General features: G+C 42.2%; 1 protein-coding gene across 2 annotated transcripts in view; it reads left to right on the forward strand.

The window, feature by feature from the left end:
* NDST4 (N-deacetylase and N-sulfotransferase 4) overlaps window positions 1-13,135 on the forward strand; it is a 136,828-nt gene that overhangs the window by 18,764 nt on the left and 104,929 nt on the right. For both annotated transcript variants that reach the window (XM_077300473.1, XM_077300472.1), the window contains exon 3: window positions 1,379-2,620. In XM_077300473.1, the coding sequence (XP_077156588.1) occupies window positions 1,640-2,620 (981 nt within the window). In that variant the 5' untranslated portion in view covers window positions 1,379-1,639. The remainder of the gene's footprint in view (window positions 1-1,378; window positions 2,621-13,135) is intronic.

Genomic DNA, 13,135 nt, shown 5'->3' on the forward strand with positions numbered 1-13,135 from the left:
CAGGACATTAATTTAGCCTGTTTCCTTTTTACAGAGAGCAGAAACTTAGCTACAGATACAGTAGTTCTTTGGTCAGCCCCTTGTAGTAAGATTTTGAGAGACTTCTGCTCTAAGCGGTTTTTTAAAAAAAAAACAGTCAACCAACACAATAAATCCAAGTATGCCTGAACATAAGATGTGCAATGGAAAAACATGCAGACCAATGTTTCTATCAGGTTAGCACAATAAAGACTTAATCTAGCACTGCATAGCTATCATCATAATTTTAAATTCTGGGCCATATTCCTTATTTTCTATGTCTGAGACAAAGAGTTTGTCAATCACATCCTTAGGCCACCATCTCTTCTCTAACAAGTAAATAAAACAGCCACTTAATATCAGCATGAGAATGGGAAAACTCATGAACAGAAAGAATTGTTCATATTATAAATTATGTTAAAATGATACTAAATTTATTTTCTTTATTGTATGTGTTTATCAAGTATGGAGGAGGATTTCTGATTCCTAACCCTACAGGTGGTTGCTCCCCATGGCCTACTGCATGGCCCTCTGAATGGCCCCAGAAACACAGAGAGGAGATTACCACATCCTGTCCCCCTTCCTGTACTCTGAAGCCTCCCTCTTATAAATGCCAAAGCATTTGAGTTGGCCTCCTCTTTGGCCCTCCTCTTTGGCCCACGGTCTGGCCCCTGATGAGGCTGGCACAGTAAGCTGCACCAGTTCCCCTGAGCAGTTGTGAAAATAATCAGTCCGCTGAGGGGTGGGAGAGGCACAGGCTTCTGAGGTTTCCTCCTTTTCTTCTGTGCTGGGTCAAAGTCAGCCATTTTTAAAGGCAGCCAAGCATTAATGGCCTAAGCTGCTGCCACTGCACCTTGAAAGGCACAAACTGTAGGAAAAATTTTGATGGAAATTGCTCTTTGTTCTTAGTTCACCTGGACTCTTATAAGATGAGATATTGGTATGTAGAAATTTCAACTGCTTTTCTTGGAGAGTATAGGGTATTGAGCTCAACAAACTGATGTTGCCTTTTAGAAATATGATTTTTTTCCAAACCCCGCTTTTATGAAAGATCCGTTACAGTAATAAGAATGGAAATGTCTCCAGCTAAAAGTTGTTGTTGTTTTTCAATGTTCTCTGACTTAAAGATTTCCCTAGGTCTATATTTTGCCTTTATTTGAGAAAACAACTTCAAAATATAAGTATTTCCCCCCTCATATATTATTATAGCAGGAAGGCATCTGGCTGTCACTCTCCATGCTGAAATCAATAAAACTTTCATGCTTTGGATTTTTATAGAAGTGACTAGCTTATTTAATTAACGCATTTTAATTGCTGTATGGATTTTCTTAACCTACTCTAATTTCTCACTTTGTTTCAGATAATGTTAAGTGTCTCCTCCATTGATTATTGGCAACTGGTGTGCTCAGAGAAGGCTGCTTCCAATACAGATTTCCAGCTTCATGATCTTCCAACTCTAAGAGTTTTGTAGCCTTGCGCTCCCCCCTTATAAATGTATTGCAATGGTCACATGAATTTGCCAAGCGTAGTATGGATCCCGTCTCTTGGTCTGTTTATAATGGCACTTTAGAAGGAAAAAGCCAATTGTTTTTAAAAAAATAACATTGAAGTGCTGCAAAAAATGAATTTGATTCTGAAACTTCATAGAAGTTTCCGAACACTAGTAATCCTCCTAGCCACCTTTTGTTTGGTGAGCATCGTCATTTCTGCCTATTACTTGTATGCAGGTCACAAGCAAGAAATTGCCCTACTTGATACCACTGGAGGGGCGGAGTGTGAGGACCTTAAGCTTTTACCATACAGATCCATGGAACTTAAAATTGCTAAGCCAATTGATCCATCTAGGACTGACCCTACTGTGCTGCTGTTTGTCGAAAGCCAATACTCTCAGCTTGGCCAGGACATCATAGCCATTCTGGAGTCCAGTCGATTTCCGTATCAGATGGTGATTGCATCCGGAAAAGGGGACATACCCCCTCTGGCAGATAATGGCAAAGGGAAATATATACTTGTAATATATGAAAATATTTTGAAGTACACATCCATGGATTCATGGAATAGAGAACTTCTGGAAAAATACTGTGTGGAATACAGTGTTAGCATAATTGGTTTTCATAAAGCCAATGAGAACAGCTTGTCAAGCACGAGACTCAAAGGATTTCCATTGCATCTTTACAATAATGTAGCTCTTCAGAACTGCTTAGTAAATCCCCAGTCTCCTCTACTGCATATTACCAAAGCCCGAAGGGTTGAGAAAGGCCCATTACCTGGGGAAGACTGGACCATTTTCCACTATAATCACTCCACTTACCAACCAGTGCTTTTAACAGAACTTCAGGCTTCCAAACCATTCCCAGCATCACTGCCTAAGATTTCTCTCTATGCTACAGTGATTCAGGACCTGGGCCTTCACGATGGGATTCAGAGAGTCCTCTTTGGAAACAACTTGAACTTTTGGCTGCATAAACTTATTTTTATAGATGCCATCTCCTTCTTGTCAGGGAAGATGCTTACATTGTCCCTAGACAGGTACATTCTTGTTGACGTTGATGACATCTTTGTTGGGAAGGAAGGGACGAGGATGAATGTGAAAGATGTGAAGGTAAGATGAGATTTAATGCAGAGATCTTGTCTCTGGGGTCTGTTTTGGCAGTACAGTGTCAGAGGCATGCACGCCTCACATATTGTGAGTGTCCACCACTGATTAAATTGTTCAAGGATGGGGGCTAGGCTTTTAGAATTGCATTTAGAGATGTTTAGGAACCCAGTGATTCTACCACATCCTGCTCTTAATCTGCTTAGATGTGTCCAAACAAATCTGAAAGTGCCCAGTTTGTGTGTTTACAGTCACATGTTGGAAAACATAATGCTGGTTGCCGACTTCTGTCTGAACTGCTTGCCACAGTCACCAAAATAAAATATGAAACAGTCATTCTATATACCATTTGTCACCAAAACACTATTTCTACCACTGGGCAACAATCATGGTGGCCTGGTAGAAGAGAACTTCACTGATAATAGATTACAATACTTTTTGTCACAATTGTGCTTCACTCTGTTGCTTCCAGTTTTGAAAATCACATAGCTAAAAGGCGATCATTCTGTTTGAATTTAGGCCTACCAGTTAGATGTCTCTGTGTGTCTCTAGTTTATAGTTCTTTGGGGCTTCCTAGAGGTAGTTGCTCAGCCACTGTGTACACAGAATGCTAGACTAGATGGGTCTTTGGTCTGATTCAGCGTGGTTCTTTTTCTATTCTTATACTTACCTCTCTGATTAGTGATATCATGGAAGTATAACTCCATAGAGTTCCACCTCCAATTTGAACCAATTAGTACTAATATACTGTCACCGAGATTTTTGCCTAATTGTAGAAACCATGTAATATTTGCAGTTCTGGATGGTTTTTGTTTTGTTTTTGTTTGTTTTTAATGACAACCACACTGAGACATGGAATGGAAAAGTTAATAACACATGCATGTCAAAGAAGCAACTATTTCATAGGCTCTAAAGGTTGCTTGGCACTGTCAAGGAGATTCGGTCTGTTTGATGTAACCAAGAAAGGTAAGTTCACTTGGTGATCATGTCTGTACCAAATGTTGCAGTTCCCTAACTTTATTAACTCCTGCAAGGAGTTTAAAAGCTTTCAAAATTCAGCAGGCAAACTCAACATTTTGTCCCTCCTGAGGCACAAGCAATCCTCATCATGCTCACTCTTGGGAGGATTTTTCTATGCTGTTTAATTTAGAATGCCCTATTTTTCTGCATACCTGGGGAAGTCAACTGATTAAGTTCTGCACCTTGTCTGGGTGGCCTGGTTTTGTTACTTTTATGATTGGCATGAGGCAGCCACTTTAATATTGGCTATAAAGATTTCTTTGTCCCATCCTTTCTTCCAGTTTCCCAGCAGGATATGACACTTCCCATATTTTATCTATGCAGATGCCTTATGAAACAGGTTAACCTGAGTAATTCTGTCCCCCTCCCTTCTGTAGATTTCGTGGACAAACATGCCCACACATTTCCCCGGCTCCTAGTATAACATTCCACTCACTTTCAGTCCATGTTTGTACTCAGGTTTGGATTAATTTTCAAGTGACGTTTATTTATCCATATAGGGTAGGCTAGTTGAGCAAGATAGGAGGAGCTGATAAAGGAAACTACTGTATTTGCAACTGGTGTGTGACTTTAGTAATGGTCCACCTATCAGATTGGTAGATTTGTAGATGGATGGTTTTTGAACTCAGCACAGCATTAGAAGAGTGACAGACCACAAACACAGAAAATGAATGAGTGACACAATGGGACATCAAAAATAACAAAGAGCCTTGAACACCAATGAATTTTGGAGGGTACAGATTTATAGGAGGCACGTGAAAGAGCAATCTTGCAGAAATTCAGAAGGTCTGTATCTGGTATGTCCAAGACATTCTAGAATCACTGCACGATGTACACTTCCCTAAATTCAATGATAGATTAAACACAGGATATAAATAAAGCCAGTAGTTAATTACTAATTCTCTAGTGGGCCATCAGAAAATTAGGACCTGTATTTATACATACAGCTTGCCTCCTAAGATTGAGCTGCTAACATAAAATAAGGTATTTGGGGTATTTCAAGAGATCCTCAAGAGAAGAGACCACACAAGCTTTAAATACAAATTAAAGATCTTACTCATGAATTAGTCACACTTGCAGTATAACTAATTAACTCTTTCCTAGCATAGATTCAAGTGGGTAGTCGTATTGGTCTGAAACAGCAGAAAAAAGTTTGAGTCCAGTGTAAAAATGAATTTGATGTGATCATACAAATAACTGCATCAAAATAAAATTATATGCAAGAAGAATATGGATACAAGCATCCCATTCCATCAAAAACACAGCCCCCCCCCACCTTCTTATCAATATGCATGAGCACATCACTTGTAGGTAAATTCAAGGACCAGAAAATTGTACGTACCTTAATTCAAAAATTCTTTGTAGGAATGTCCTTAGTTAAAAACAGGAATTCAAAGGATGTAGATTACTTGGCAAAGCAAACTCACAGAACCATAAAAGAACAGAACGGATGGAACTTGCTTATCCCTAGAGGGTAAAACTGGATCCCCAAGTGCTCAATTATATTGCAGCTGAATTTTTTAACCCAGTGGTTCTAAGAAACCTAGAACTATTGTATACACTGACCTCAACTAATGGCTGGGGCAAAAGAGAATTTTCTTTGACAAGCAGGGCTGAGCTGGACAAGTTTGCCCTACTTGCATAGGATGTTACTTTAGCTGCACCTATACAAGTTTCTCTTTGATGCACTAAAGAGCAAGAGTATATCCATTTCAGGTATCATAGCTAACAGTATCCCCCAAAATGCTTTTTTCCCATATAAAAACTTTATCTACAGGTATTCTAGGATCAGAATTTTTTGTGCTATGTATATTCCCCCCCCCCAAAAAAAAAAGAAGTATCGGGATCTCCCAGACTAATTTCATTTAAGAAAAATGTGAGATGCCACATTGTCTGTGGGAAGATGGTCTTAAATCAATCATTTGGTTGTTCAGAAGTTCTTACTGTTAAACACGATGCACACTTTAGGCCTTTGGACTGTGCATTGCATATTAAGGGATGGGCAGGTGGCATGTTTTCAGTTCGTGCCTGAGATCCAGATGCCTCTCACACTGATTCTCATTCTTGGCACCTGTCCCTTTGGGAAGTTCTTGTTTGTGGGGATGCCGTCAGTGACAGCTTTTGGGAATGTAAGCCAGACCACAGTTTGTGGGATCAGTGGGACTAATAAACCCTGTTGATCGTCATACTTAACAGAGTAAGTATGTACCAAATCAAGTTTTCCCATCTGAGGAGAAGTAGGGATGGGATGAGATCGTGTTCATTTTGTTGTCTTATGTTTTATGTTTGAAGTATCTATTACTGTCAAAAAATAGTTGAATCCAGAGTTCAAAATGACCTTGTCATGTCCCAGATTACTGGACTGATGCCACTACTATAACAATAGTAGTGACTGCTAGTGGGAATCAAATTGTTCCATGAGTGGCTGTATGGAAGGAAACATGCAAGCTTGACTTACCAAGTGCCCCAGGCAAAGAGTGAAGCAAGGAAATAGTTCATCTGCTGCTGCAGCCATGTAGATAGGCTGGCTGTGCTGAAGGCTTATACCCAATGGCATTTCTTGGCCAGTCTGCCACATCATTACTTCAGGGCCAGGAGCTGTGCTGGGAGTGCTGGAACTATGGCCATTTTGGTGGGCATCTCATAAGCATTTAAATCTCCATGGCCAAGTGCCTCTTCCTGTTTTGTGGATCTTTGGCTCTCCCACCCAACCTACCTCTTCTGGTCGTGGAATGTTTTGTGCTATTGTTTGTGCTTTGACTCATAACAGCTTGGGCATCGGGACAGAGCCATGGGGGGGGGGGCTGTGTGCCCAACTCCTTCATTTTGGGACTCCCTTAAAGTAAAGCCATTAGCAGCTTGCTCAATTTGGGAGCTGTTATCCAGCTTCACCACCACGTGGTAAGGTAACCTCTTAGTGACTGGTTCCCATTTATTTATTTGTTAAATTTGTATGCCACCATTCGTGGCCAACCAACTCATGGAAGCTCACAACAACAATTCATAACAGTAAAATACAAAAATAAACAATAGAATTAAAAAAAACATCTCCACTATCTCCAACCCACACTAAACCTACTACCTACCTCTGCCAAACATCCAGGGAATATTGGGACATTGGAGGGGGGATAAAGACATTTTCTCAGCCTGGCCTCAATCAAATGCCTGGTGGAAGATCCCTGTCTAGCAGGTGCTGTGGAACCAAGTCAGTTCCATTAGGACCCTCAGATTCTCTGGGAGCTCATTCCACCAGTTAGGGGCCAGGATTAAAAAGGCCCTGGTTCAAGGCCAGGTTAGTTGCATATGGGCCAGGGATCTCCAACCTATTTGAGCTCACAGAGTGTAATGCCTTGCACAGGGCATAGGGAGTTAGACAGTCCCTCAAATTATGTGATCCCCACAACATTGCCACTTCTTGGTTCTCACCCCCAGCGGCCAGACCAGGAGGTAGGTGGGTTTCCTAAGGCAAAAGTTGGGTTGTTTGATGTTGGATCCATCCCCATGCAGTGTCAATGCTCCTTGGTTTGTTTCCAATAAAGTTGGGGCCATTTGTCTTCCACACAAATGTCAGTCTGTTATGCTTTCTTCCACACATTCTCTCCTCAATAGGCCATGGGCTTGTAAGTATTTCTAGGGGAGAAACAGTAGAAAAACCAAAACTTAAATCATCAAACATTACAGACACTGAAAAAAAATCACACAATTCTACTAAAGTTCTATTTGATATAATAATGCAGCTGGAAAATGTTATAACTTCTGCTGTTTTCTCCATACTGGACAGATAGAAGGATGCAGTTGTCAGAGACACAGATAACACCTTTTCATGACCAAAATCTTGAGGCAGAGAAATTGGCTGCTACTAGGAATGATATTTTAATTTAAAATATTCAGTAGCTGCCGAATTTTTCAGGGGATAGTTATTTGCGGTTTTGTTGTACTTTGTATATTTTAAATTTGGAATTATAAGTGACTTTGAGTCACAAAAAGGTGTGGGTTATAAATATTTTAATTATGAAAATGTAAAAGCTGCATATGAGGCAGTACTCAGTATTCTGAACTTTTAATACTTGTCTGAGTCCGAGTGTTTGAGATGATGACAAATTTGTTTTCAGGTAAGATTGGTTTCTTGAAGTACTGCTTAAGGAGCCCTTATTCATAGGCCACAGAATCTTAGAATCCATTAGTATCCAAGCCAGGTTCTTTGCTAATGAATGTGATACAATGAACAGTGATGAGGTTACAGGAAGGGAAATCTACTGAGATGTAGGAAAAGATCTGTCAGCGCTAGCAGCATTAAAAGTGAGTGTATGTGACTTTCCCCAGTGAGTTAAAAACACCTCTTTTTTGTAAGAGAAAGAAAAGGTCAGAAGGAGATAAGAGGAATAGATTTTTTTCTAAAGGATATTGTGGGTTGCAGTTTATGTATTTCAAGACGGCTATGATTTCTAGATAGGGGTTTTCTGTTTTGCTGACACACTCAGATACAATTCTAACTTTTTTTCTCCAAGAGAAAGAATATTTTCCTCTCAGGATTGCAGCCCACTTCTCTTTTTCCTCTAGTTTTGAACACTGAAGGTCACAGTAGTCTTTTAAAGGGAACTTGCAGCCAAGCAGGGCGCTCATTCAGAGCTCTTCTGCCAGGCATTTGGGTTGTGCCAATGAACACCGAGACAACTGAGTGAACATCAACAGGACTCCCTCTACGTGATCCCCCCTGAATCTGAAGTGAGGTCAAGACTGAAATGCTCAACAACAAATCATTTCGTGATATAGCTGCTATGATCACTTAGAAACAATTATGATTTTATTATATAATTTAAATTATAGATAAATGTAATTTTATCACGTTGTTGATTACAACATGTACATGGTCCCTTCCCTGTATCCCCTGTGATGTAGGCTAGGTTGACTGACTCAAGATCACATTCCCTTATTCCATCTCTCTCATTAAAAGGGCTGCTGATTTTATACCCACACAGTGACCTGTTATGCACGGCGGCTTTCACACCAGGCAGCTGCCGTGTTATTGCAGCAAGGCAAGATACCCCGCCGTTCCCCATGTACACACGGGGACGGGGCTCCCTGGTGTATACTGATGCCCCGGCGTAGTGAGCACACACACACTGCGCTGAGGCCGGGAAGCCTGGGATGCAGCCCTCAGTGGTAGTGGTCGGAGGGGAGTGGGGAGGGGCTGGGCTCCCACCACAGGCTACAGCAGGGGACACCCCTGGCAGCTCCACAATTCCGCGGAGCTTGCAGAGGCATGCGGTGTCCCTACAGGGACACCGTGGGTTGGGGCTGGGCATGCTGAAAGGCCCAGTGCTGGAGATTATCCACAGCACCGGCCCACCCCAGCCCCTGTCTGTGCCCACAGTATCCCAGGACTGCAGAAGTTCCCGCATTCTGATAACATGAGCCTCCCATGGCCTGGGTCGGGCCATGTCTACGCTGGTGGTGTTGGAGTGCATAATCGGAGATTTTCCCTGATGCCCTGCCACTGCCAGCATGGATATTCTGGCCCGTGCATAATGTTAATGCATTTCTTTTGATTTGTTTCATTATGTTGTTGTTGTTAGGTGCGAAGTCGTGTCCGACCCATCGCGACCCCATGGACAATGATCCTCCAGGCCTTCCTGTCCTCTACCATTCCCCGGAGTCCATTTAAGTTTGCACCTACTGTTCAGTGACTCCATCCAGCCACCTCATTCTCTGTCGTCCCCTTCTTCTTTTGCCCTCGATCTCTCTCAGCATTAGGTTCTTCTCCAGGGAGTCCTTCCTTCTCATGAGGTGGCCAAAGTATTTGAGTTTCATCTTCAGGATCTGGCCTTCTAAGGAGCAGGCAAGGCTGATCTCCTCTAGGACTGACCGGTTTGTTCGCCTTGCAGTCCAAGGGACTCGCAAGAGTCTTCTCCAGCACCAGAGTTCAAAAGACTCAATTCTTTGACGCTCGGCCTTCCTTATGGTCCAAATTTCGCAGCCGTACATTGCAACTGGGAATACCATAGCCTTGACTAAACACACTCTTGTTGGCAGGGTGATGTCTCTGCTTTTTAGGATGCTGTCTAGATTTGCCATAGCTTTCCTCCCCAGGAGCAAGCGTCTTTTAATTTCTTTGCTGCAGTCCCCATCTGCAGTGATCTTGGAGCCCAGGAAAATAAAATCTGTCACTATCTCCATTTCTTCCCCATCTATTTGCCAGGAATTGAGAGGTCTGGGTGCCATGATCTTTGTTTTCTTGATGTTGAGTTTCAAGCCAACTTTCGCACCATCCTCCTTCACCCGCATTAACAGGCTCTTTAGTTCCTCTTCACTTTCTGCCATTAGAGTGGTATCATCTGCATATCTGAGGTTGTTGATATTTCTCCCTGCGATCTTGATCCCGATTTGTGACTCTTCTAATCCCGCCTTTCTCATGATGTGCTCCACATACAAGTTAAATAGGCAAGGTGACAGTATACAGCCTTGCCGAACTCCTTTCTCAATTTTGAACCAATCAGTGATTCCATGTTCAATTCTCACTGTTGCTTCTTGACCTGTATATAAGTTTCTCAAGAGACAAATAAGATGGTCTGGTATTCCCATCTCTTTAAGAACTTGCCACAATTTGTTGTGCTCCACACAATCAAAGGCTTTAGCATAGTCAATGAAGCAGAAATAGATGTTCTTCTGGAACTCCCTAGCTTTCTCCATGATCCAGCGTATGTTGGCAATTTGATCTCTAGTTCTTCTGCCTCTTCGAAATCCTGCCTGTACTTCTGGAAGTTCTCGGTCCACATATTGCTGGAGCCTAGCTTGTAGGATTTTGAGCATAACTTTGCTAGCATGAGAAATGAGTGCAATGGTGCAGTAGTTTGAATATTCTTTGGCATTGCCCTTCTTTGGGATTGGAATGTAAACTGACCTTTTCCAATCCTGTGGCCATTATTGAGTTTTCCAAATTTGCTGGCATATTGAATGTAGCACTTTTACTGCATCGTCTTTTAAGATTTTGAGTCGTTCAACTGGAATGCTGTCACCAGCACTAGCTTTATTGTTGCTCAGACTTCCTAAGGCCCATTTGACTTCACATTCCAGTATGTCTGGCTCCAGGTCAATAACTACCCCATTGTGGTTATCAGGGATGTTAAGCTCACTCTTGTATAATTCTTCTGTTACTAAGTGAGAAATCAAGATGCAAAGTAGTCCCCTCTGCCCTATAGCTAAGGCATTCTTGTTACATCATAAACAGTATTCTGAACTTAGATTTTAATAGATGATGTCTGGGGAGAGTCTGTACTACCACCACATCTCTAATTGTCTTTGTCCATGATGTTAGCATTAGAGACCTATTGGGGTGTAGTACTTACAGTGTCAGGCTAAGATCTGGGAGCCCCCAATTTGAATCCAGACTCTTCCCTGGAAGCTTTCTGGGTGAGGTTGGGCCAGTCACAGACACTCAGCGTAACCTCTCTGATGTGAAGACAAAATGGAGGAAAGAATGATATAAACCACTTAGGGTCTCCATTGAGGAGAAAGGTGAACTATAAACGAAGCAAGCAAACAAGTACATGACTTGCTTCCTCTCCCATTTGCTAACTGAGCAGCTTTAATTAAATCCATCACTGTAGGGACTGTTGCTTGTTGATGATTATATTTCTGCCCTACCTTCTATGAATGGGCTGGGTTGCCATGAAATGCACACACTGGATACGAATCCTCCCAGTGTTACCAGTCTTCATGCTTCGTGGTGCTCTACATTAACCTGTGTTTAAACAACAATGCATGTTACTCAATTGGGATGGGGGAAGAACCCAGTTGTTTCCTGTATTGGAAAATAACATGTTAAACAGTGATGGAGTACCAAGGCAGAAAGGCTAGCTAAACTAAGCTGAAGGAGCAGTCATAATTATTGTCTTAAAAGCACTTGATGTAGCAATAAACACTTCCCAAAGAATGTCAGACCTAATGCACTTCCATTAGCAACAATGTTACTTAAATATGTCTTTGTCATCCAAATGCATGGGGAAGAAATAGCTTTTAGGCCAACAGCACCACTTAGGATCATTAACATTATACAAGAAATTTTCAAGCAACCCAATTCAGACAAGGGTATTATTTATTCATTGGAGTGCATGCACAGACAGAGAGATAGATGGGGTGGGGGAGAGGTTTGCAGAGCAAAACTCCTTCCCGTTTACCGTCTGGAAATATCTTGAACAGAATGTTCTCTTGTACAGAAACTGCAGAGTTTATTTTTACTGTTTTAATTTTAAGATGGATCTTTTGCCTTCTTGCTGAAAGCAGCTAACATGAAATCACAGTAAGTAAAATATTCAGACCATGCTGATAAGTCCTATGTTCAATAAACACCCTCCGTAGTGGATTAGAACATTTTCAAGAAAAGTGTTCATCAGTACTTTGTATCAAGTGTACTCTTTAGCATAGGTCTGTTATTTGAAACAGGGGGTTTTAAGGCCCTCTTCGGCTATTCCTCATAAATCAGTTGGAGTAACCCAATGCTTAGTATTGCTAACCCCCAGGTGAGGCCTGGAGATCTCCCAGAACCACTAAAGTGGTTGCTTTGAAAGGTGGACTGTCATTATAACCCCGCGGAGGTCCCTCCTCTCCCCCAAACTCCACCCTCTCCAGGTTTTGTCCACAAATCTAGGTTGCTAGATCCAGTTGGGAAACTGCTGGAGATTTGGAGGTGAAGCCTAGAAGGACAGGGACCCCAGCAGGCATCATGCCACAGAAACTGCCCTCCAAAGCATCTTTTTTCTCTAGGGGAACTGATCTCTGTAGGCCAAATATGAGCTGTAATTCCAGGGGATCCCCAGGTCCCACCTGGATGCTGGCATCCCTAGCTGGCACTCAAACAATGCTGCACATGTTTAGTCAGAAGTAGATTCCACCTAAGTCCATGGGATTTAAGTGAGTGGGCTTATTACCCTTTCCACTGGAAAGGAAGGAAACCAAGTCATTTGAAGGTAGCAGAGTTTAGCGAAATGGGAATTTTGAACAAAGTGGTACTTCAATTGTTCTGATGCTTTTTCCTTCAGAAACCAGAGAAAAAGGCTGAAGGACTGTGGTGCCTGAGGTCAAACTTTCCGAAGAAGCAAGCTGCTTCCAGTGCAAATGTTTAAATCAGCTTTGCTGTTTGCCAGAACAAACAAGTTCTGTAGAGAGGCGCTGTGACTCAGTGGTAGAGCATCTGCTTGAGCACAGAAGGTTTTAGGTTCGATCCATGGCTTCTTCAACAAAACAGGAGAGACAGTGGGTGCCTGAGACCCTAGACAGCCACTGCCAGTCTGAGTTAGGGATGCCAACCTCAGGGTGGGGATCTCTTGGGATTGCAACTGATCTCCAGCTGACAGAGATCGCTTCATAAGTAGAAAATGGCTGCTATGGAAGATGGACTCTATGGCATTGAAATCCACCCCCTTCAGGCTCCAACCTCAAAATCACCCGGTATTTCCCAATCCACAGTTGGTAACCTTAGTTTGAGAAGAGAACATTGACCAG

This window comes from Paroedura picta, chromosome 10, assembly GCF_049243985.1.
Source record: "Paroedura picta isolate Pp20150507F chromosome 10, Ppicta_v3.0, whole genome shotgun sequence".
NCBI lineage: Eukaryota > Metazoa > Chordata > Lepidosauria > Squamata > Gekkonidae > Paroedura > Paroedura picta.